At 47.1% G+C, this 25,370-nt stretch overlaps 2 protein-coding genes across 2 annotated transcripts; one reads left to right on the top strand and one right to left on the bottom strand.

Annotated features, from left to right (window-relative positions):
- Positions 1-17,363: 17,363 nt before the first annotated feature.
- Positions 17,364-22,425, top strand: LOC125527403. Its single transcript, XM_048691912.1, has 4 exons — positions 17,364-18,102; positions 18,249-18,264; positions 18,689-18,746; positions 21,596-22,425. Exons 1-4 carry the CDS (start codon positions 17,534-17,536, stop codon positions 22,123-22,125), a joined length of 1,173 nt encoding a protein of 390 aa, XP_048547869.1. The 5' UTR covers positions 17,364-17,533; the 3' UTR covers positions 22,126-22,425.
- A 146-nt stretch (positions 22,426-22,571) lies between these two features.
- LOC125527407 (protein FAR1-RELATED SEQUENCE 5-like) lies at positions 22,572-24,321 on the bottom strand. The gene is made up of 3 exons (XM_048691915.1): positions 24,102-24,321; positions 23,862-23,999; positions 22,572-23,778 (listed from the first exon to the last, which is right to left on the bottom strand). The coding sequence occupies exons 1-3, from the start codon at positions 24,276-24,278 to the stop codon at positions 23,224-23,226; spliced, it is 870 nt and encodes a 289-aa protein (XP_048547872.1). The 5' UTR covers positions 24,279-24,321; the 3' UTR covers positions 22,572-23,223.
- Between the last annotated feature and the right edge of the window lie 1,049 nt (positions 24,322-25,370).

Below are 25,370 nucleotides of genomic sequence, written 5' to 3'. Positions count from 1 at the left end.
ACAAGAGGACATAGGAAATTATTGTATATATTAGCATAAAGCCCGAGCGTTGCCATGGAACAACAGACTTGACCCTTGTTACATTAGTTAAAAACGTCCTCACACTCTGCTTTAAGCTCTGCCATTGCTAATTCATGGCCATGTTTGGTGAATGATTAGTTAGCCTTATCTACTAGCTTTTTTAGTTCTGCTCCTCTGAAACCAGCTGACTGAAAATTTGCATAGATGTGCCTGAGGCAGTATCTCTGAGGGGAATCAGGGAACACCTCATTTATAGCCTTAAGAAGACCCTGATTGTAAATTAATAACCATGGTCATGAGCAAAAACAAATAAAGCCAGTAATAACTATATTTATCTGAACTACTGGCTAAGATAGGTTGCATACCTTTTGCCTGTCAGAAATAATGGTGTAGGTTCCAAATTTTCTTCCACTTCCAATGCAACATCTTAGCTGGGTTAAGAACCATGTCCAACTTTCTGAATCTTCCTTATCAACCACACCAAAGGCTATTGGGTAGATGTTGTTGTTGCCATCTCTTCCTATGGCTGCAAGAATTTGTTGTCCAGTGGTTGGCTTGATGAAGCAACAATCAAGCCCTGCATCCATACCACTGATAGAAAAAGGGCCTATAGTCCCGGTTCGTAAGGGCCTTTAGTCCCGGTTCCTGAACCGGGACTAAAGTGTCGGTACTAATACCTCCCCCCTTTAGTCCCGGTTCAATCCAGAACCGTGACTAAAGGCCCTCCACGTGGGCAGTGCGCAGAGCCCAGTCAGGAGACCCTTTGGTCCCGGTTGGTGGCACCAACCGGGACCAATAGGCATCCATGCGTCAGCATTTCTGTGGCTGGGGTTTTTGTTTTTTTTTGAAAGGGGGGGGGTTTGGGGGTTTTGGGGGGTTAATTTAGGTGTTTCATATATTGTGTTAGCTAGCTATAATTAATATAGAGAAGTGTCCTCTCTTATGTCCGTGCTTGGTCGACGCTACGTACTATACATACGTATAGAGAGGACTAGACATGCTGGCTAGCTAGTAAAGCAAACGAAGGAAACAGAAGATCGTCATGAACATATATGCGTACAGAGAGAAGTGATATCGACCACCTCTCCTTCTCCGAGAGATTGGTCGAACAACAAGTTCTCGTATATCTATCTGACACTACCGGCTACATATATACAATAATTATCTCTTACAAATATAATCATACGGACTCAGGGTCCACATAGAATTCTCCGTCTTCAGGGATCACGTGGTCAAGAAAGAATGCCGCCAATTCCTCTTGAATTGCTCGCATGCGAGCTGGTGCTAGGAGTTCATCCCGCTTCCGAAACATCTAATTTGAAGAAGGGGGTCAATACATATATATATGAATGAATGAAACTCAACACAAATGATGGTAATAAAATAAAATTGTGAATGTTGTTATTTATGTACTTCATATTGTTCGTTAGAGTACCCGCCCCGCTCACACGTCGTGTGGCGGATGGACTCGCAGATGTAGTATCCACAGAAATCATTTCCTTGTTCCTGCCACAACCACTTTACAAGAAATAGAGGTCAATCAAACTGATAAGCAAGAATGCTAAATGGTATTGATGAAACTAGCACTTGAATCACTAGGAGATGCGCGGAACATGCTACTATAGTACTTACTTTCGGGTGTCTAAATTCTAGCTCCTTCGGCAGTCCCGGAACTTTTTTGGTGAATTTTCTCCAAACCCTGCCGGACAAAGAAAACAATTACTTGATATCAGGAAATGAACAAAGTTGCTGATATGGTGGATAATGATCTATTTAACTTACTTCTTGAGGATTTCAGTCATGTCTGCATAGTCCTGGGGATCTTTTCGTTTTGAGTCTAAGACGGTTACTAGTCCCTGCTCAAGCTTAATCTCTAGGAGAATATAGTGGAAACTGCACACGCATGCATAACTCATGAATTACATTACTATAACCTTGACTAATATATAAGGGAAACCGAATACGCACAAGACAGTAACACTCACTTGAAGTTGTAAGGAAAGAGTATTATATCTTTGTTTTGATTTATTACGAACGATTGTAGCAAGTTGGCCTCGGTAGCTGCGGCATGAAGTTTAACCTGAGTTGCATCTATGAGATATGTGTTAATGAACTCAATATCACCGACTTGTCTTTTCTTCAATTCGACGATCTTCAATCTGCATAATATAGTGAGGATGATTATAAATACATGCAATGAAAGAGCTAAGCTATATAGAGAAACTTAATGACAGAAGTAGTACTACTTACAGACAGTAGCAGGCGACCGTTGTTTTATCGAGGGCCAATTGATTGAAAAACTGATAGAACTCCTCAAATGGAACAGGCAACAGATCAATTCCAACGAGGTCATGCTCCTTTTTAACTTTCACATACAAAGTACTCCTCCCCCAGAGTCTCTGCAGATTTTCAAGTATCAATCATGCAATCTTCGCATCATCATTGATAGAGATCTTTCATCTTTGACGAGAGGCTTCCCGTACTCGTATCTTTGTATCTGCATGTCCATGGGTTCATAATGTACTCGTCGGGCAGGTAATCTGCAAGATTGCTATAACCGGGCACCATCCTCGGATCATTAGCGACGTTGTGGCTAGGCACCTTGAGCGGGGGGCATGATTGCTTCGCTTGTTTGCCGAGCTGGGCAATTTGTTTTCCAGCTCGTCGTTCTTTCAGCCTTTGATCACTGACAGTACTTCCCGACCACTCCGCTTCGGCAAATTCCTTTCCAATAATGCGGCCATAGTTTCCTTTCGGCAGATCAGACTTCGGTGGTTTTGTCAGGGCAGCCAGAGTGCGCTTCACTTTCACCCGATCTACCTTCTCCTCCAGAGGTGGATGTTTCTTTGCTTTCACCCCTTCAAAGAATTTCCTCACTTCTTCTCGCGCGATCTCGGCGTTCTCCTCCTGGGTCCTCTCGTATGGTAACTTCTCTGGAGTCTTCAGAGAAGGACCGAATCTGTATGTCCTCCCGCCTCTGGTTGTACTGCTAGACGCCGACCGAGCAGACGAAGCGGTTGTCTTCTTTACTTGCTTAAGAGGCGGAGGAGAAGGACTACGACACGCCGGAGCAGCTGGAGCGGCGGCAGGTCTCTTCCGCCCTTGCTGACGAGGCAGAGAAGGAGGAGGCTGGCTGCTCGGGCGCGTCGGCGCAGGCGGAGACGGAGGCGGAGTGCCGCCATGCGCCGGAGAAGGAGCCGGCCGAGGGCCCTGATCGTCACTCTCAGGAGGAGGAGGCGGTGGAGGAGGCGGAGTGCCCTGACTCGCCGGAGGAGGAGGAGGCGGAGGCGTCTAGTTCGGAAGGTTGATGAGCTCCTTCCGCCATAGGCATGGAGTCTTCAGAGCAGACCCCAGCCGAGTCTCCCCTTCACCGGTAGGGTGGTCAAGCTGGAGGTCCTCAAATCCCTCCGTTATCTCATCCACCATCACCCTAGCATATCCTTCTGGAATCGGCCGGCAGTGAAAAGTTGCGCCGGGTTCAGTAGGATAAACAGAGCCAACAGCCGCCTTGACCTTCAAATTCATCCATTGCGTCATAAGGTGGCAATTTTGAGACTCCATTATAGCATCCACAGGATAGCTGGCAGGAGCCGTCAAGGCATGCTCCGGCTGAAGCAGCTCGGTGGAAGCCACGCTGCTTCTGTGCTGAGATGGCGGGGTAGCTTCGGGGGAGGCTTCGGCAGTACGTTTGCTGCGATTTGCTTCTCGTTCCTCTATCGCTTGTACCCTTGCGTGCAGCGCCTGCAGTTCGGTCTGCCGCACTTTTTTCCTCCTCTCATGGGATTTGTAACCGCTTGCGTCCGGAAACCCAACCTTCCACGGAACGGAGCCTGGCGTGCCTCGTGTCCGTCCAGGATGCTCAGGATTCCCGAGGGCCATTGTGAGCTCATCGTGCTCTCTGTCTGGAAAGAACGTCCCTTCCTGCGCTGCTTCGATATACTGCTTAAGCTTGCTGACTGGTATGTCCATTTGTTCGTTCGTCCAAATGCACTTCCCTGTTTCAGGGTCCAAGGTTCCGCCAGCCCCGATGAACCAAGTCCGGCAACGGTCTGGCCAGTTATTTGTCTCTGCTTCGATCCCTTTATGAACCAGATCATTCTCAACCTTGGACCACTTAGGCTGGGCTACGAGGTAGCCACCTGACCCCGTGCGATGGTGAAGCTTCTTCTTCGCAGCATTTTGCTTGTTTGTCGCCGACATCTTCTGACTCTTTTCCGATGTCTTGTGGGCCACAAATGCGGGCCAGTGATCTCTGATCTTCTCATATCTGCCCTTGAATTCTGGTGTCTCATTATTTTCGACAAACTTATTATTCAGCTCTTTCTTCCACCTCCTGAATAGTTCTGCCATCCTCTTCAGAGAAAAAGACTTGATTAATTTCTCTTTAATTGGGTTCTCTGGATTATCCTCTGGCGGTAGGGTGAAATTTGACTTCAGCTCAGTCCAAAGATCATTTTTCTGCATATCATTGACATAAGACACCTCAGGGTCTTCTGTAGCCGGCTTAAACCATTGCTGGATGCTTATCGGGATCTTGTCCCTAACCAGAACCCCGCACTGAGCAACAAATGCGTTCTTTGTCCGGAGGGGTTCAATAGGTTGGCCGTCGGGCGCGATTGCTGTGATCTCAAGCTTTTCATCCGAGCTCAACTTTTTCTTCGGGCCTCGTCTCTTTAACGAAGTTGTGCTCGATCCAGAGGGCTAGAAAAAAGAACAAAGACTTAATTAATATGTGTACATACCAAAACAATGAATGCATCAATCAGCTAGTCAGCATAGGCTTAACTAATATATATACCTGGCCGGACTCGGTTCGGTCACCGGAGCCGTCATCACGGTCTCCTTCTTGCACCGGCATTGGGTCACCGGAGCCATCCTCATGTTCTTCTTCTTGCACCGGCATTAGGTCACCGTAGCCAGCTTGTTCACCCTCTCCTTCCAGACCATCGGTTTCGTTGAGATAGTACGAGACGGCATCACTTCCTTCTGCGATTATCTCCCTCAACAACGCTTCTTTTGTTGCTTCGTCTAGGGCGGTGTCCATAGTTTCTACAAATATTTACAACATGACAATTATTATTCAAACATGACAGATGGATATATTAGTGCCAAACGTAGAACTAGCTACCTAATCATAGTAAGCTATCGGGAGGGGGTATATATCGACAACGACGACACTACGTCTATGTCCCTCGACGACCCTCGTTCCCGATAAAAAAAAGAGGAAGAAGAAGAAAAAAAAGAGGAGAAGAAAGAATAGAGGAGTTCTTCTCCTCTATTCTTTCTTCTCCTCTTTTTTTCTTCTTCTTCCTCTTCTTTTTTTATCCTCTTCTTCCTCTCATGTTCGAGAGGATCGCCGAGGGGTCGGGAGGTTGCCTAGTGTCAAAGGATTCAACAAAACCATGTCTTCATCATTAGGCGAAAGTAACATGTGCATGATGGTACGAAGCTCTTCAAAGTTGTTCTGGAACGGAGTCCCGGATAGGATAATTCGCTTTTTGGTACAAAGTTCAGAAAGAGCCTTCCGAATATCGCTATTTGGAAGGCCTTTGCTGAATTCGTACCAAAAGGCGGATTATTCTATCCGGGACTCCATTCCAGAACAACTTTGCAGAACTTCGTACCAACATGCCCTTGTTACTTCCGGCTAATGATGAAGGCATGGATTTCTTCAATACTTTGACACTAGGAAACCTCTCTCGACCCCTCGGCGATCCTCGACCCCTCGAACCCTCGACGACCCTGGAACCCTCGACCCCTAGACGACCCTCTTCTTCCTCTCATGTTCGAGAGGATCGCCGAGGGGTCGGGAGGTTGCCTAGTGTCAAAGGAGTCAACAAAACCATGTCTTCATCATTAGGCGAAAGTAACATGTGCATGATGGTACGAAGCTCTTCAAAGTTGTTCTGGAACGGAGTCCCAGATAGGATAATTCGCTTTTTGGTACAAAGTTCAGCAAGAGCCTTCCGAATATCGCTATTTGGAAGGCCTTTGCTGAATTCGTACCAAAAGGCGGATTATTCTATCCGGGACTCCATTCCAGAACAACTTTGCAGAACTTTGTACCAACATGCCCTGGTTACTTCCGGCTAATGATGAAGTCATGGATTTCTTCAATACTTTGACACTAGGAAACCTCTCTCGACCCCTCGGCGATCCTCGACCCCTCGAACCCCCGATGGAAATTAAGAAGAAGAAGAAGAAGAAGAAGAAGAAGAAGAAGAAGAAGAAGAAGAAGAAGAAGAAGAAGAAGAAGAAAGAGGATAAGAAGAAAGGAATAGCTAGAGGAGAAGAAGAACTGGCAAAGTCTTCTCCTCTATTCCTTCTTCTTCTCCTCTTTTTTTTCTTCTTCTTCCTCTTTTTTTCCTTTTCTTTTTTTTTTCCTCTTCTTCCTCTTCTCTTCTTCTCCTTCTTCGGGTAAGCCCTAGTTTCCCGACCCTCGACCGCTCGACGACACTCTCGACATGCCCTCGTTCCCGATAAAAAAAGAAGAAGAAGAAAAAAGAAGAGAAGAATGAATAGAGGAGAAGAACTTCTTCTCCTCTATTCTTTCTTCTCCTCTTTTTATTCTTCTTCTTCCTCTTCTTTTTTTCCTCTTCTTCCTCTCCTCTTCTTCTCCCTCTTCCCCGCCTCTCTCATGAATGTTCGCCGTCCCCCCCCCCTCGACCCCTCGATGACCCTCGTTCCCGATAAAAAAAGAAGAGGAAGAAGAAGAAAAAAGAAGAGAAGAAAGAATAGAGGGGATCTTTTTTTATCCTCTTCTTCCTCTCCTCTTCTTCTCCCTCTTCTTCCCCTTCTTCCCCGCCTCTCTCCTGTTCGACGACCCTCGAACCCTCGGCGACCCTAGACCCCCTCTCGACCCCCTCATGTCATACACATAAACAAAAAATGCTATCCATCTATACATACATAGCCACATACATATATACATGGAAATAATACACATAAACAAAAAAATAAATATATGAACAAAACAAATACACATATATGAACATCTATACACATCTATACACATATATGAACATCTATACATACATATATACATACATAGCCACATACATATATACATGGAAATAATGCTATGAAAAAAAAATATGAACAAAAAAATGTTATGAACAAAAAAAATAATACACATAAACAAAAAAAATATATGAACAAAAAATGCTCTGAAAAAAACAAATACACATATATGAACATCTATACATACATATAGCGACATACATATATACATTATATATACGAACAAAAAATGAAAAAAATGATAAACCGGGGTGGCGGCGGCTCACAGCAGCGAGGTTGACCGGCGAGGGCGACGGCAGGGGCAGCGAGGGCGTCGGCGAGGGCGGCGGATGGCTCGGGGAGGAGGGCGGCGAGGGCGGTACGGGCTCGTGGAGGAGGGCTCGGGGACGACGGCGAGATCAGGGGCGGCACGGGCTCGGGGCGGCGCGGGCTTGGGGACGACGGCGACCTCGAGGGGCGGCGTGAGCTCGGGGAGGAGGGCTCGGGGACGACGGCGAGCTCCGGGGCGGCGCGGGCTCGAGGGCGGCAAGGGCTCGGGGGCGGCGCGGGCTTGAGGAGCAGGCGGCGGTGGCGACGAGGAGCGAGCGGTGACGGCGATGGTGACCTCGGGGCGGCGACGGCGAGCACGGGCAGCCTGGCGGCGTCGTCGGGGCGGGATCGAAGAACTGAACCAAAAATTTCGCAAGTGTTGGCTTATATAGCCAGAGCAATGGTCCCGGTTCATGAAACCAACCGGGACCAATGCCCCCCTTTGGTCCTGGTTGGTGCCACGAACCGGGAACAAAGGCCAATTTTCAGCAGCCCAAAGGGCGGGAAGCGGCGGCCTTTGGTCCCGGTTGGTGGCACCAACCGGGACTAAAGGGGGGCATTGGTCACGGTTGGAGCCACCAACCGGGACCAAAGGCCCCTTTAGTCCCGGTTGGTGCCACCAACCGGGACCAATGGCCTTGTGCTGCCCCGCGCCCAAAAGTTTAGTCCCACATCGCTAGCTGAAGGGCGACGGCACTTGTTTATAAGCACTGGTATGCCTCCCCATTCGAGCTCCTCTATAATGCAGGCTTTCGGGCCTAAACTTGCTACTGCCTGTGGGCCTATTGGGCCTCTGCGGGCCTGAATCCTGGCCCATGTAGGGTTTCTAGTCGTATTCAGGCCGTGGAGGCCCGGTAGGTGGCATTTTTTTTTAGTTTTTTCTTTTTTATTTCTAAATTTTTTTGGTTTTTTATTTTTTTATTTCTACTTAAAACTAAATACTTACAGTTTTTTAATGATTTATTTTTGCTTTTAGGTCACAAAAATTATAAACTTTCTGTTAGTGCCATTAGTTTTAAATTTTGAATAGTTTAAATTTGAATTTTTAAAAATTTGTGTGAATCACTAGTTTATGAATAATTTTACTATAAAAATAGAAATTTTTTTCTATTTATTTTTTATTTATACTTACAACTAAATACTTATAGTTTTTTAGTGATTTCTTTTTGATTTTAGGTCACAAAAATTATAAAGTTTCTGTTACTGCCATTAGTTTTAAAATTTTGAATATAGTTTAAATTGGAATTTTTTAAAATTTGTGTGAATCACTAGTTTATGAATAATTTTACTATAAAAATAGAAATTTTTTCTATTTATTTTTTATTTATACTTACAACTAAATACTTATAGTTTTTTAGTGATTTCTTTTTGATTTTAGGTCACAAAAATTATAAACTTTCTGTTAGTGCCATTAGTTTTAAAATTTTGAATAGTTTAAATTGGAATTTTTTAAAATTTATGTGAATCACTAGTTTATGAATAACTTTACTATAAAAATAGAAATTTTTTTCTTCTTTGCTATTTATTTTTTATTTATACTTACAGTTAAATACTTATAGTTTGATTTTAGGTCACAAAAATTATATTCTTTTTGCTATTGAAGAATATTATAGTTTTATTTTAGTTGATCATAACATAATATTTTAATTGATTGTTTTTATTTTCATAAAAGTTTTGTAGTTCATTCTGTTTGCTATTAATTCATTCTTTGAGCTAAATGACTCTGAAATTGGAAAGCATTTCAAAATGAACTCTGAAAAGGTTGAAAGTTGGCATGGTATCATCATTTCACCCACATAGCATGTTCCAAAAAGTAGAGTGGGTTACGACAAAAACTTGATGCACTTCGTGTACAAAATGGACAATCACTTTCGAAGTATCAAAGTTTCGAACCATAAGACATGAAAGCATTTCAAATGAACTCTGAAAAAGTTGAAAGTTGGGATGGTATCATAATTTCACCCACATAGCATTTGCTTATTGCGGGAGAAAGTCTTCACTTTTTCTTCGCTTGTGTCATTTGCTTATTGCGCCGTAACCATGGATAATCTTCATTGTTTATCAGGATGCTTGGGTCAGCCTTGACATTGAAGGGAGGAATTTCATGAAACTTTTCATAATCTTCAGACATGTCTGTCTTGCCGTCCACTCCCAGGATGTCCCTTTTTCCTGAAAGAACAATGTGGCGCTTTGGCTCATCATATGATATATTCGCTTCCTTATCTTTTCTTTTTCTCGGTTTGGTAGACATGTCATTCACAAAGATAACCTGTGCCACATCATTGGCTAGGACGAACGGTTCGTCAGTGTACCCAAGATTTTTCAGATCCACTGTTGTCATTCCGTACTGTGGGTCTACCTGTACCCCGCCGCCTAACAGATTGACCCATTTGCACTTAAACAAAGGGACCTTAAAATCAGATCCGTAGTCAAGTTCCCATATGTCCACTATGTAACCATAATATGTGTTCTTTCCGCTCTCGGTTGCTGCATCAAAAAGGACACCGCTGTTTTGGTTGGTGCTCTTTTGATCTTGGGCGATCGTGTAAAATGTATTCCCATTTATCTCGTATCCTTTGTAAGTCAATACAGTCAAAGATGGTCCCCTGGACAACAAGTACAACTCATCACAAACAGTGTTGTCACCTCTGAGACGTGTTTCCAACCAACTGCTGAAAGTCCTGATGTGTTCACATGTAATCCAGTCGTCGCATTGCTCCGGGTGTTTGGAGCGCAGACTGTTCTTGTGTTCATCGACATACGGGGTCACCAAGGTAGAGTTCTGTAGAACTGTGTAGTGTGCTTGAGACCAAGAATATCCGTCCCTGCATATTATTGAGTCTCTTCCAAGAGTGCCTTTTCCAGTCAGTCTCCCCTCATACCGCGATTTAGGGAGACCTATCTTGTTAAGGCCAGGAATGAAGTCAACACAAAACCCGATAACATCCTCTGTTTGATGGCCCATGGAGATGCTTCCTTCTGGCCTAGCGCGGTTACGGACATATTTCTTTAGGACTCCCATGAACCTCTCAAAGGGGAACATATTGTGTAGAAATACGGGCCCCAGGATGACAATCTCGTCGACTAGATGAACTAGGACGTGCGTCATGATATTGAAGAAGGATGGTGGGAACACCAGCTCGAAACTGATAAGACATTGCGCCACATCACTCCTTAGCCTTGGTACGATTTCTGGATCGATCACCTTCTGAGAGTTTGCATTGAGGAATGCACATAGCTTCACAATGGCTAATCAGACGTTTTCCGGTAGAAGCCCCCTCAATGCAACCGGAAGCAGTTGCGTCATAATCACGTGGCAGTCATGAGACTTTAGGTTCTGAAACTTTTTCTCTGGCATATTTATTATTCCCTTTATATTCGACGAGAAGCCAGTCGTGACCTTCATACTGAGCAGACATTCAAAGAAGATTTCTTTCTCTTCATTCATAAGAGCGTAGCTGGCAGGACCTTTATACTGCTTCGGAGGCATGCCGTCTTTTTCGTGCAAACGTTGCAGGTCCTCCCTTGCCTCAGGTGTATCTTTTGTCTTCCCATACACGCCCAAGAAGCCTAGCAGGTTCACGCAAAGGTTCTTCGTCACGTGCATCATGTCGATTGAGGAGCGGACCTCTAGGTCTTTCCAGTAGGGTAGGTCCCAAAATATAGATTTCTTCTTCCACATGGGTGCGTGTCCCTCAGCGTCATTCGGAACAGCTAGTCCACCGGGACCCTTTCCAAAGATTACGTAGTGTAAATCATTGACCATAGCAAGCACGTGATCACCGGTGCGCATGGCGGGCTTCTTCCGGTGATCTGCCTCGCCTTTGAAATGCTTGCCTTTCTTTCGACATTGATGGTTGGTCGGAAGAAATCGACGATGGCCCAGGTACACATTCTTCCTGCATTTGTCCAGGTATATACTTTCAGTGTCATCTAAACAGTGCGTGCATGCGTGGTATCCTTTGTTTGTCTGTCCTGAAAGGTTACTGAGAGCGGGCCAATTGTTGATGGTCACGAACAGCAACGCCTTAAGGTTAAATTCCTCCTGTCTGTGCTCATCCCACGTACGTACACCGTTTCCATTCCACAGCTGTAAAAGTTCTTCAACTAATGGCCTTAGCTACACATCAATTTCGTTGCCGGGTTGCTTAGGGCCTTGGATGAGAACTGGCATCATAATGAACTTCCGCTTCATGCACGTCCAAGGAGGAAGGTTATACATACATAGAGTCACGGGCCAGGTGCTGTGATTGCTGCTCTGCTCCCCGAAAGGATTAATGCCATCCGCGCTTAAAGCAAACCATACATTCCTTGGGTCCTTTGCAAACTCATCCCAGTACTTTCTCTCGATTTTTCTCCACTGCGACCCGTCAGTGGGTGCTCTCAACTTCCCATCTTTCTTTCGGTTCTCACTGTGCCATCGCATCAACTTGGCATGCTCTTCGTTTCTGAACAGACGTTTCAACCGTGGTATTATAGGAGCATACCACATCACCTTCGCAGGAACCCTCTTCCTGAGGGGCTCGCCGTCAACATCACCAGGGTCATCTCGTCTGATCTTATACCGCAACGCACCGCATACCGGGCATGCGTTCAGATCCTTGTATGCACCGCGGTAGAGGATGCAGTCATTAGGGCATGCATGTATCTTCTTCACCTCCAATCCTAGAGGACATACGACCTTCTTTGCTGCGTATGTACTGTCGTGCAATTCGTTATCCTTTGGAAGCTTCTTCTTCAATATTTTCAGTAGCTTCTCAAATCCTTTGTCAGCCACAGCATTCTCTACCTTCCACTGCAGCAATTCCAGTACGGTACCGAGCTTTGTGTTGCCATCTTCGCATTTGGGGTATAACCCTTTTTTGTGATCCTCTAACATGCGATCGAACTTCAGCTTGTCCTTTTGACTAATGCATTGCGTCCTTGCATCGACAATGACCCGGCGGAGATCATCATCATCGGGCACATCGTCTGGTTCCTCTTGATCTTCAGCAGCTTCACCCGTGGCAGCATCATTGGGCACATCGTCTGGTTCCTCTTGATCTTCACCAGCTCCCCCCGTTGCAGCATCACCGTATTCAGGGGGCACATAGTTGTCATCATACTCTTCTTCTTCGCGGTCTTCCATCATAACCCCTATTTCTCCGTGCCTTGTCCAAACATTATAGTGTGGCATGAAACCCTTGTAAAGCAGGTGGGAGTGAAGGATTTTCCGGTTAGAGTAAGACCTCGTATTCCCACATTCAGTGCATGGACAACACATAAAACCATTCTGCTTGTTTGCCTCAGCCGCATCGAGAAACTCATGTACGCCCTTAATGTACTCGCGGGTGTGTCTGTCACCGTACATCCATTGCCGGTTCATCTGCGTGCATTATATATAATTAAGTGTCCAAATTAATAGAAGTTCATCATCACATTAAAACCAAAGTGCATACATAGTTCTCATCTAATAACATATAGCTCTCCAGAGCATCTAATTAATTAAACCATACATTGAAACTATGTAAAACATTTCAATGCGAAAACAAATGCGATCATAATCGCAACCAAGGTAACAATTTATCCAACGGCATAATGATACCAAGCCTCGGTATGAATGGCATATTTTCTAATCTTTCTAATCTTCAAGCGCATTGCATCCATCTTGATCTTGTGATCATCGACGACATCCGCAACATGCAACTCCAATATCATCTTCTCCTCCTCAATTTTTTTTATTTTTTCCTTCAACAAATTGTTTTCTTCTTCAACTAAATTTAACCTCTCGACAAGGTCGGTTGGCATTTCCGATTCACATACATCCTAGATAAATAAAATCTATGTCACGTTGGTCGGCATAATTTTCATAAACAATAAATGAACCAATAGTTATAAAGATAATATACATACCAAATCCGAATCATAGACAGGACGAGGGCCGACGGGGGCGGATACCAAAACCATCGCACTATATAAGATGCAATAAAAATGTAAGAAAATGATACAAGTATCTATCTAAACATACAAGTAAGAATATTTTTCTTTTCAGAAAGAAGATAAGAACAAGAGGCTCACCACGGTGGTGTCAGTGATGAGATCGGCGCGGGTGATCGACGGCGGTGAAGACGGGGACGGGGCGTGACGGACCGCTAAATCTAGACAAATCTCGAGGAAAATGGAGCTTGGAGGTCGAGCTTCGAGAGGAGAAATCTTAAGTAGTGTGGCTCGGGCATTCCATCGAACACCTCATGTGCATAGGAGGTGAGCTAGAGCACCACAAAGCCCTCTCCCCCTCGGCCAGAGAAAAACAGAGCACTCGGGTGCTCTGCTCGCGAGCGAGGGGTATATATAGGCACCCCATTCGTCCCGGTTGGTGACATGAGTCGGGACTAAAGGGGAGCCTTTGGTCCCGGTTCAAGCCACCAACCGGGACCAATGGTGGTGGGCCAGGAGCGAGGCCCATTGGTCCCGATTCATTCCACCAACTGGGACCAAAAGGTCCAGATGAACCGAGACCAATGGCCCACGTGGCCCGGCCGGCCCCCTAGGCTTACGAACCGGGACCAATGCCCACATTGGTCCCGGTTCTAGACTGAACCGGGACTAATGGGCTGACCCGGCCTGGACCAAAACCCTGTTTTCTACTAGTGAACCCAAATTAGCTACCAAAAAATTACAACAAGATATTTTGAACAAAATGCAGTTATATATTTACCTATAAAGGGCCTGCAACCATTAAGAAATCCTTGCTTTGATGCATGCAAGCAGTAGAACATGTACTTAAATCTAGGAGTTGGGGCAGGGTTTTCTTGGTCCTCAAATGTTGTAACTACACACCTGCTACCCGGGTTTGTGTCAAGAACTGCTTGTAGGTAGTCCCTCAGTTTATAGTACTGCTCATTCTGGTCACCTTGTACAACCTTAATAGCCTTCCTCCTTGCCCTATAGGCCACACTCTTTGATACATCAACTGAAAACTTGACTTTGCTGTTTTTAATTAGTGAATCCACAGGTGCTCTAGGATCTGCTCTAAGAGAAGGCTCAACTGCTTTGGAAAGCCACTTAGTAGTAACCTTTGTGTTCTCTGCTGATGCTGGATAAGTGTGCTCCATGTTACACTTCTTAATGCAAAATGTTCTTTCATGAGCTATCCTGGAGGCACACATGTAAAATTCACATCCATGCTCTCTCTGTGAACACCAAACAATAATTCTTATTGGAGTGTTCCTGTGGTAGTGAAAAGACCTCAAAGTCCTTATATGAAAATCTCTTAATGCTTCTCTGAACTGGTAAACAGAATCAAAACACAAGCTCTTGCACAAGAGTAAATGTGAATTGGGAATTGAAGGGTCAAAATATACCCTTTCCTTCATCTTTTTCTTACTACTCTTTGTCTTTGGCTTCTTCATGATGTATGGTAGTTCAACTTCATCTTCTTCTTCCTCATCACTTATGCCTGCATCACCAGCAAAACAAAACTCATCTGCTTCAGGAAATCAATCTTCAAAACGTTTTTTCTCTACCTCATTGTGACATCTGCTTGGTGGCCCAGGGTTCTTCACATGTTTCACAATAGCAGTACTTTGCCATGTTGTTTCCTCTTGAGAGGCACACTCTATTTCCATTTGTTGAACAACTTCAGCACTCCCATCTGAATGAACTGAACCATCAGAATAAAATTCAGACACTTCAGTGTCTCCTTCAAAGTGGTTCAAATCTGCCTCTCTTTGAATCCTGCTCCTCTCAAGCTGAGCCTTTCTATCATCTATCTCATTCTGAAACTCAGTTTGCTCCACAACCTTTTGCACACAACAACTCTCTTGAGTGTTCATGTAATTCTGAATAGCCTGTGTGCTTATTCCAGGTTCAACATCTCTCACAACCTTTATGTTCACAACATTAACATGATTAAAAAACTCCAACATTTCATGAACACTAGCTTCATTACCTAAATACTTTACTCTTTTAGATCCAATTTCCTCCTCCGTCACATAGTACATGTAATCACTCTGCCCATACCCTTCACTAGCAATGAGTGATTGTAGAGTAACAAAAGATATATCTGACTCATATATACCACTTTTCACAGGGTTTCTTCCTTCTAAATGAAACCATATCTCCCACTTCTTGTCAGCAAAACTGCAGAAATAGGTGCTCATGAATTGAATTGAAAATGACAGAGCTACAAGTGCAATACAGTTTACTACACAACAATCTCTAACAAACACATCTTACTAATTTGCCAGATTGAAGCAGCTAACCAATTCATGAGCAGCTAACCAAATTGACAGATTGAAGCAGCTAACCTAGCAGATGATATTTCCATACCTGCAACCCATTGGCGATGACTGGGCCAGCTGTGCCTCCTGCTGCTGCGAGCCGTCCTGCGTCGAGAAGCTGGTGCTCCCCAACCAATTGTCGACTGAGCCCGCAGCGTCCAAACTTGTGCCACCACCGCCAGCGTCGTCGCCGCCGCCGCCACCACCCATATCGCCGATGCCCCCCTCCGGAACCACCGCCGCCATCGTCGTCGCCGCCGCCACCACCTAGTTCAGAGAGAGGGAGAGGACGGAGAGAGTGCAGCGAGAGGGGAGAGGATCAGATCTTGACCCATTGGCCGACCGACAGCCGCCGTTCCGACAGCGGACGCGCCGTTAACGGCCGTCAACGCGCGCCAGCCGCCCGTTAGCCCGCGTGGCAACTGTTCGCGGGCCCAGCCGGTCAGAAACGGGGTTAGCGCGGGCGAAGCGAGCATTTTCGTGAGTTGGTAGTTTTTTGTCACGGTTTAGGAAAATTTTGATAGTTTTTCGCACAAAAACGTAGAGTGGTAGTTTTCCGTCACGTTTCCGGCAAATGTGGTAGTTTTTGGTTAAATACTCTACTTTTTCGGATTTTTGACATGTTCTCACATAGAGAGATCTTATGAAGATTCAGATTTCACATATATTTTCCGAATGTCAAATAGTTTTGTCTTTGGGAAAACTAATAAACTGCTTTGCTTCCTTTCAAACTTCGGAGATTAAAAAAAAATTAGACACTCAGCCCGATAATTGAAAGAATCCCTAGATGGTCGTTCATGGAGAAGCTCGGGAAGGGGACGGTGTTTAAGGAGTAATAATCCAATGCCAACATAAGCAAACAACATATCTTGCCAAGAGTACTGCTACATGGACGATATTTTGCATTTGATCAGTGGGCTACGGCCGTTGATCATTAGTGACTTACGATCTTCGTAAGCAAACAACATTTGCACAGTTTCCGTCCTGCAAATCGCATTCGCGCTCAGAATATATTGTGTGCACTCTAAGTTCTTGTACAACCAGTGCACTCAATATAAAAAAACATACTCCATCCCGAAATAATTAAGTGTCGCTGATTTTAGCTATTTTAGGATGGAGGAAGTATGGACCCAAATTGAATTAGTAACTGTTCATAGCATGTTTTGTCTTTCCTTTTTCTCAAACTATAAGTTGAATTTGCGAGTTCTCAAATTTTGCGTAATTCATTTATTTTAACGTGGCGTGCAACAGTTGCTCGAGAACTCGTGTGCGCCCATGAGAAGGACCCTGTACACCTTCCCCTCTATCCATAGCTTCAGCCACAACAACATCAAGAAGGATAGTGCATACAATCTCCTTCCTTCCCATGCCAACCAAACCTCGTCCTCCGCCGCCTGCCGACACCGGCGATGATGGCTTCGGCAAAGTTCCCTTCGCTGAGGAACTAGCTACTAGCACTGCCGCCGTTGAGCGCCCTAGAGCTGCCCTCGCGCCCAATCTTCCTGGATCCAGCGACCGGCAAGCCCTCCCAACCCACTCCACCATATTCCCCTCTCGGTGCCCCTCTATGTCGCTCTAGTCGGTGGCCTGCCCACTAGCACCGCCAAAGTTGTCGACTTCAAGCTGGCGCCGGACAGCGCGAACTTCACAAGATGGTGCACCGCGTCGCGAGAAAATGATGTCACTATTAATTTATGTTTGATCGTAATTTTTTGTGTAGTTTAGTTATGTTTGATCTATGTTTGGGAGATCTTGTAACTGCAACACATCGCGCCAAAGAAAACAAAAAACAAAAAACGCAAGTACAGTAAGTAGTACTCTCTTCTCTGCCCCCAGCAAAAAAAATAGAACAGAAAAGCAGCCGTCGCGCTTTCGCCATTTCCACGCCGCCGTCGCGTCTCTCCCCTATCTGCCGCGGCGCCATGCTCCGGCTACGAAGCTCCATCCTCGCCCATCTCCTACCTTCTTCTCCAGCCACCTCTCCCGCATCCCCTCTCCGCCGCCTCCTCTCCGTCTCTGCCGTAGCGCCCGCAATCTCCCCAAGCGCCGGATTCGCCGCGGAGGACTACCTCATCGCCAACCGCGGCCTAACCCGACCTCAGGCCCTCAAGCCCTCACGGAAGCTCTCCCACCTCAAATCCCCCACCGATCCCGACGCCGTCCTCGCCTTCCTCGCCGGCCTCGGCCTCTCCGATGCCGATGTCGCTGCCGTCGTCGCCAAGGACCCGCAGCTCCTCTGCGCCAAGGTGGAGAAAACCCTGGCCCCCAATGTCGCGGAGCTCACCGGCCTCGGTCTCTCGCGCCCTGAGATCGTGCGCCTCGTCTCGCTCGCCGACGCCACTTTCCGCTGTAGATCCATCATCTCCGGCCTGCACTACTGCTTGCCCCTCTTCGGCTCCTCCGAGAACCTCCTTCGAGCCCTCAAGAGTGGCTCTGTTCTCGGCTCCGACCTCGAGCGGGTGGTCAAGCCCAATGTCACCTTCCTGCAGGAGTGAGGCGGAACCAGGATTTTCTCAAAGACTAGGGCTAAAACCAAATGGCTATAAATAATGCCAAATTTCATTATCTCACAATCAAAGCCCTTAAAAAATGTCAAATACCACACATCTTGTATTTCTTTTTTTTTCATGTAAAAAGGAAGAAAATTACTAAGGTAATTTCAAATATAACATCGCCAACTCATTGATTACAGCTGGTACGAAGAAAGTAGGGAAAAAATTGTGAGATTACCTAATTTACTCAAGCAGAACGATAGCACGAACTGGAGGGCTCGAGAAGGCTGCTCCGACTCCGACTACGCGAGATGATCCAAGATATCATAGCGCGATGATTCTATGAGTCGGATGTCTGGATGTCTGGTTTGTCGAGTAGGGAAGAAGCCTGGGGCGGCGCTAGGGGTGGACTAACGAGCAGCTCGGCTCGTTAAGCTCGTACTCGTTAAGCTCGTGCTCGTTAAGGCTCGGCTCGTTAAGCTCGTTAAGATTAACGAGCAGAAAACCCTGCTCGGCTCGGCTCGTTTGAAGCTCGTTAAGCTCGTGAGCGCTCGTTAACAGATTATAATGTTTTACGATATACAGGATGAATGTGTAGGTGTGGTTTTCAAGACGAAATATGATAACTATAAAAAGAAATGCAGTAGTTTGTTGTCTCATAGGTCGATTAGATTGAATAGATGGGCTGAGGTGCTATAAGAGTTTGTCACGTAAAATGAAAATATGTGTTGTGTTGTTACTAACGAGCTTAACGAGCTACTCGTGAAACTCGTTAGCTCGCTCGTTAAGCCCTTTAAGCTTAACGAGCTGAAATCAATGATTGGCTCTGTTCATTAAGAAGCGAGCTACGAGCTTAACGAGCCGAACTATCGAGCGCTCATTAAGCTCGCGAGTTACGAGCTTTTGGTCCAGCCCTAGGCGGCGCAGCCGGGGATCGAAGGAATTTATTTTTATCGAACGGGGCATCAGGCAAACGCTAGCGATTTGTTTCCTTGTCGTCGTGGGTGCTCAGTTGGGCCGAGACACTACCGGAATCGCACCCTATGCCGACGGCCAGGGCCGTCGGCATAGCCCTGAATGGCCGTCGGCACAGGCCTATGCCGACGGCCCCCGTCGGCATAGGGCCGTCGCCAACATATCCGTCGGCGTAGCCAGGAATGCCGTCGGCATAGAAAGGCCGTCGGCATATGACCTATCCCGACGGTGTCCGTACATCTATGCCGACGGCCACGGCCGTCGGCAACGTTATCGCCTAACGGCGGCCGCCGTCAAGTCTGCCCAACGACTGGTCGCCACGTGGCACCCCTATGCCGACGGCTAGACCGTCGGCATGGGTGTGCCACGTGCCGACCAGCTGCTGCTCGTGGGCCAGGGCTATGCGGACAGCCCAGCCGTCGGCATAGTTTGAAATTAAGCCGACGGCCAGTCCGTCGGCATAGGTGCCCACGTGTCATAGGTGCCCACGTGTCCGTCGGCATAGTCCTTCAAACAGAGATCCCAGTTGCTGACATGTGGGCACCTATGCTGACGGCCTGGCCGTCGGCACAGTTTTAAACTCGCCGTCGGCATAGGTGCCCACGTGTCAGCAACTGGGAGCTCACGCTGGCCCACGTGTCAGCAACATAGGCCATCCCGAATCCCAGTTGACCAGTAGATCTAGCCCTTTGACTTTCGCCGGACGGGCTTTGACCGGTGGACTCTTCCACCTGGTTGCGATAGGTCAGCCCATAGCAACATCCCCGAACACGGTCTGGACCCAACCCAACACTAGATTCCCTCCGGTTCCACCACACCCGCACCATCCCCCCCCCCTCTAATTGACGGCTGCTCTGCCTTCCGTGGAGGGGGGCCACACCACGGAGCCCCAAGACGGGCGTCTACGCATGCCAGAACACTTTCACACATGCATCGCGACCCATGCGATGTTTCGGTGGCATAGCTACACCCCGAAGGCCATCCCGAATCCCAGTTGACCAGTAGATCTAGCCCTTTGACTTTCGCCGGACGGGCTTTGACCGGTGGACTCTTCCACCTGGTTGCGATAGGTCAGCCCATAGCAACATCCCCGAACACGGTCTGGACCCAACCCAACACTAGATTCCCTCCGGTTCCACCGCACCCGCACCATCCCCCCCCTCTAATTGACGGCTGCTCTGCCTTCCGTGGAGGGGGGCCACACCACGGAGCCCCAAGACGGGTGTCTACGCATGCCAGAACACTTTCACACATGCATCGCGACCCATGCGATGTTTCGGTGGCATAGCTACACCCCGAAGACCATCCCGAATCCCAGTTGACCAGTAGATCTAGCCCTTTGACTTTCGCCGGACGGGCTTATATAACCGTAGGAGGGCCACCGCAACACCTGGCGGCATTGCTACCCCTAGGTACCCCGTCCCGTCTAACCCTGACACAGACGACCGCCGGGTCTATCCCTTTGACTTTCGCTGGACGTAGTTTGACCGGTGGACCTTTTCACCTTGTTGTCATAGCCCAGCCATAGGTACACCCCCCAACACAGTCCCGGCACAACCCACCCCAAGATTCCCTCTGCGTCGGCCCGACGTGGCCGTTTCACCCCCCCGGGGCACGGCGGCATCGACGCCCGTGAGGGGGGAGGGGGCACACCCCGGAGCCGCGTGCCTGCGCCTGCCACCACGTTTCCACAACCGTAGGAGGGCCCACCGCAACACCTGGCGGCATTGCTACACCCCACAGGTACCCGGCCCGTCCCGTCTAACCTCTCCGTGACACGACGGAAGAAGGCCCGTGTGGGGGGCAATCGATATATGTTTTCTGTACATTTAAGTTAATGAAATTAGTATTGGAAAAAAATAAAAAATAATAAGAGAAAATACAAAAAATATAAAAATATTAATAGAAACCTATGCCTACGGCCTAGCCGTCGGCATAGATACGGCCACGGAACGGTAGAGCCCTGGATCGATGACGTGGCGTAGGGCGGGGATCAATGACGTGGCAAAAACCATGGGCCAGGCCTATGCCGACGGCCTAGCCGTCGGCATAGAAATGCCACCCCACGGGACCGGCGAACGACGCGGATCGATGACGTGGCGGCGCGGCGGATCGATGACGTCGGCGTAGCTATGCCGACGGCCACCGTTAGCCCGTCGCCGTAGCCTGACGCCGTCAAACTGCCGTCGCCGCCCGGGTAGACGGGCCCACGTGATATGGCGACGGCCTGCTCTATGCCGACGGCCCCCGTCGGTATATTCGGAGAAACGCCGACGGCTTATCTATGCTGACGGCCCCCGTCGGCATAGATGGTTATACGCCGACGGCCTTTCTACGCCGACGGCTTTAGTTGAGCCGTCGGGGTATGCCCATATATGCCGACGGGGGCCGTCGGCATAGATATGGCCGTCGGCAACTGCCTAAATTCTGGTAGTGAGAAGCTACGTGGGCTGTGCAGGAAGCTGGGGTTGGGTTGCCACGCCTGGGGCTGGGCCCCTATAAGGCTACAAATCTGAGAAAAAATCGTATTGAATGTACAACGTTACTTGGTTTGCGATATTGCCAAGCTCTACGTAATTAGGCCATCGCCGCTCAGCATCAGCACGGAACGCATCCGGGCAGCAGTGGCCTGCGCCGAAGGTCTTAGTGTACCCCGTAGATCTCCGATGTTCAGACATGCGCTACAAGCTGTTGCATTCCTCAGCGAGGAGAAAATCGCCGCCAAAGTGGAGCACTTGAAGAAAGCGTTCAGGTGGTCGGATGCCGAGGTGGGAATTGCTTTTTCAAAGGCTCCAGCGTTGCTCATGAGGGCTAAGGAATCGCTGCAGCGCAGGTCCGAGTTCCTCATCAACGAGGTGGGCTTGCAACCAGCTTACATTGCTCAACAGCCGGCAATTGTCTGTTACAGCCTAGAGGGGCGGCTCAGGCCCCGGTACTATGTTGTAAAGTTTCTCAAGGAAAATGGATTCCTCATGCGTGACCCGAGCTACAGTTCTGTTTTCAAGGAGTCTGAGAAGGTATTCAGGGAGAAGTTCATATGCCCTTAGAAGGAAGCTGCACCACACCTCGAAGAAGTCTATGATGCTGCTTGTAAAGGGGAACTGTCGACTAATTTCAGATTCACATGAGCCAAGAACGGGCTATGATCTGGTTGTTCGCTGTTGTATGACTCTTAGGTGCTGGGTTGGTCGTTGCTAATGTGTGATGGAATTGTTAATTTGATCCCTGAATACTGATTTGTAGTGTCATCACTCAGCAGAGAAGAAACCATGGATCGGTTATGAACTTTTTTGTCCTCATTCATGTTTTTAAACACACATATTGAAACTAAGTGTGAGATCAGGCCATGGAGGAGGGCTCACTTGTACAGGTTATCTGCTAAACCTCGAACTCTCACATGGAGGAGGGTTGGCATCATTTTAAGTTTAAGTAAGTAAACCTACGTGCCTCTGTTCATTTTTATGCCAGTAATGTTATCAAGACAATGGAGAAGCACTTCCTGCTAGTAATGTTATTGAGACAAAGAAGCACTAATTTTTTATTGTGTGTATTGTGGATTTTTCGTGCTCTACACCATGGCCATAAATCATGTGTTTATTTTGGATGGCATCTTAAGATTTTTAGTTCATTATTGTGTTTTGGTCCTGTGGGTAATTCTGGGTGCCAATCACCACCAGCAGGTTCACTAGCAGTTATTTTTTTGTCTTCTATAACTGAGCTACCTCTTCTTTAGTTTGTCTAAAACCGAGTGCTTAATTTATTGCTTTGGTCAGTGTGATTGTGAATATAGCCACCAAACAGTTGGTATCATGTACATTCATTACTCTGAAGACATGGTCTGAATATCGGTAGCGACTGCAGGTTCTTAATTACAACCCCCTAGTATTCTTGTTTGTTCGAAATGCTGCACATAATCTGCTAACTTTTTAGGGAACATTACTTCCAAATGACCACATAATTTGTACTTGAATTAGTTTCTGCCACTTGGGTGTGTTCATCTAGAGAAATATATCATTGAAGTTCATTGGCGAATAGTAAAATTTGATACCTGTGTCTGTTTGATTTTCACAACCATGTTTGATCTGAAAATACAAGGAACTCCAGAACTTCTCAAATCTGAGCATCTGAATCCTTGATCGAACTTCTCAAATTACGATGATAATTCTGCAAGTCTCTTTTGTGCAACCCACAAACTCAGATCCGCCCTCGCCAATACGAAGCAATCGGAAGGCACCAGATGTGCCAATGCTAGCTGCATGGCATGTGAACAGAGTGGTCTTGGCCCTCTGACTAACTTGTCTATTTGACTTGATTAAATGTTGTTTGCTAGGTGTGACAAATTCATGTGTGTGTTCTTCATGAAAATATACTATTGAGTATATGCCACCCTGCATAAGCTTGACAGTTATCATGGCTTGGCAACCACATCTAGTAATCTTTGTCTTCTTCTGCTTACTTGGCTTATTTCCGGTCACAACCTTCTTTTCTTCCTCTGCCTTGGATCTGAAACCTGCTTTGGCACACAAAAATCGTCTCCAGACCACCAAATTATCTACAGTCCTCTTCTGACCGATTCGAACTGAAAAGCCAACGTTGTGTGCATAAGCCTTGTAGAACTCTTCGACGGCTTCCATGTTCTCGAATGTCATGCCTACAGCCGGCTTTACATTTTCATCACATTCCGGTGTACATGATGAACCCTAAAATTACAGGACGGAGTGCATCAGAAATTAATATCGGTTAGAGGAATAATACAAAAACTGAGGATAAAATATATGCTCACACAAAAAGGCCCGCTGCTAGCTCCTTTCTTGGGTGTGCTGAAGCTATCCTGGACGACTGGAGGGAGATTGATTTCTGGTTGTCTATTATTGGCACCATCGGTTTGCAATGAAAATTCACAACCGAGCCTAGGTTCCATCTGTAGTTCAACAACAGCGGGTACGGATACGTATCAAAACATCATCTTGATCACGTTTGCTCCAAGGACTAACAGAATTAATCAGGGACATGTACCACATACCTCTGCAAGGGTACGGGGAGATTGATTTGGTGCTTTATCGGAAGTTGCTGGATCCATACTCATAGAAGGGATGTTGCCGCCGCTAGGTACGGGCGGTGATGAGCGCCGCGCCGTCACACATACATGGGAGTCTAGGAGGAGGGTCGATGGCGGCGCTTTGGATGGATGGATCTCCATTATGTGTTTGGCGTGACGACCAGAAGTCTAGGCATGGAAGACTTGAGTCTTGGTTCATACGTGTAGGGGGTTATATATGTGTGAAAGTGTTATTAGTTATCTTCTGAGCCCTCCCACCTCTCACTAGATGCGTTGATTTTGGATCCAACGCACCACGGGCAAACTTTTCAGATTTTCACCACCAGTTCATTTTCACAGGATACGTTCCCTTTTTCTTTTTCTTTTGTTTGAAGCTAGATACAAGACGGCTCTGAATTGAGGAGATTCCCAAACGTGCTACACATCGTGCCGGCCAGAGCACGGTTGCGCCGCCGACTGGATAAGGATTCCTTCTCCTTCGTTTTCAGATAAGGCATATCCTGTCATCAGCGAGTATAATGCATAGAGCAGGAGTCCTTACGTCCCATCCCACATTTCCACGATAGCATGAAAATAGACCATGGGGCGTTTGGCTGCCAACCGTCCGTCTCTGCATTTGTGAACACGCCGTCATTTCATAGAGAAAAACACAAATCTTGTATCATATACGGTCCGGTCAAAATGAAGGAAACACTTGTGCGGCTATAGATGAGCGTGCGTGCTCTTCTCACTGCGTGCGTAGGCTAGCCTGCTTGGTGCGCTACCTAGCTCTAACCCATTTTGGCAAACGATTACCACACGCACACACCTTTGTTTGTGCGTGTACTGCACTTTTTCCACGGTTCGTTGGTGCGCGCCACGATATATACATGCACGAAGGCGACCTCCTGCGCCTTTTATCCATTCACATCTGCAGATCGTGTGGTCTTCTGCCAATTGAATTAACACCGGCCGTAACTCTCTCGGTTGCCACACAAACATGCACGATCGTGTCCTAGTCCACACGCATGTAGGTTCTGCTGAAGTTCAGTCTCAGTGGGGGATGTAGTGGCGTGTGTATGTTGCGTGATATATACAGTACTTTGACAGTTTGACTGATCCTGCTACCTTGACTCACCAGTGGACAATGGTGTGGTGGTGAAATTGCTGAAAGCACATCACGTCTGTACGTAGGGCTGCAAGAAAAGCTCGGGGCTCGTAAGCCGCTCGAGATCGATTCGTTTTTTGGCTTGA

The sequence above is a fragment of the Triticum urartu genome, unplaced genomic scaffold, assembly GCF_003073215.2.
Source record: "Triticum urartu cultivar G1812 unplaced genomic scaffold, Tu2.1 TuUngrouped_contig_380, whole genome shotgun sequence".
NCBI classification, from domain to species: Eukaryota; Viridiplantae; Streptophyta; class Magnoliopsida; order Poales; family Poaceae; genus Triticum; species Triticum urartu.
Note: the sequence above shows the minus strand (reverse complement) of the source record. Positions and strands in the feature narration are given on the sequence as shown.

What these genes read in the sequence shown, in the direction of transcription:
- LOC125527407 (XM_048691915.1), bottom strand. Translation starts at nt 24,278, where the DNA reads ATGGAGATCCATCCATCCAAAGCGCCGCCATCGACCCTCCTCCTAGAC. An exon ending in CTCCCCGTACCCTTGCAGAG is followed by an intron (nt 24,000 to 24,101) that starts GTATGTGGTACA and finishes GTTGAACTACAG; the next exon opens with ATGGAACCTAGGCTCGGTTG. An exon ending in CTAGCAGCGGGCCTTTTTGT is followed by an intron (nt 23,779 to 23,861) that starts GTGAGCATATAT and finishes CTGTAATTTTAG; the next exon opens with GGTTCATCATGTACACCGGA.
- LOC125527403 (XM_048691912.1), top strand. Translation starts at nt 17,534, where the DNA reads ATGCTCCGGCTACGAAGCTCCATCCTCGCCCATCTCCTACCTTCTTCT. An exon ending in TAACTATAAAAAGAAATGCA is followed by an intron (nt 18,747 to 21,595) that starts GTAGTTTGTTGT and finishes TACAAATCTGAG; the next exon opens with AAAAAATCGTATTGAATGTA.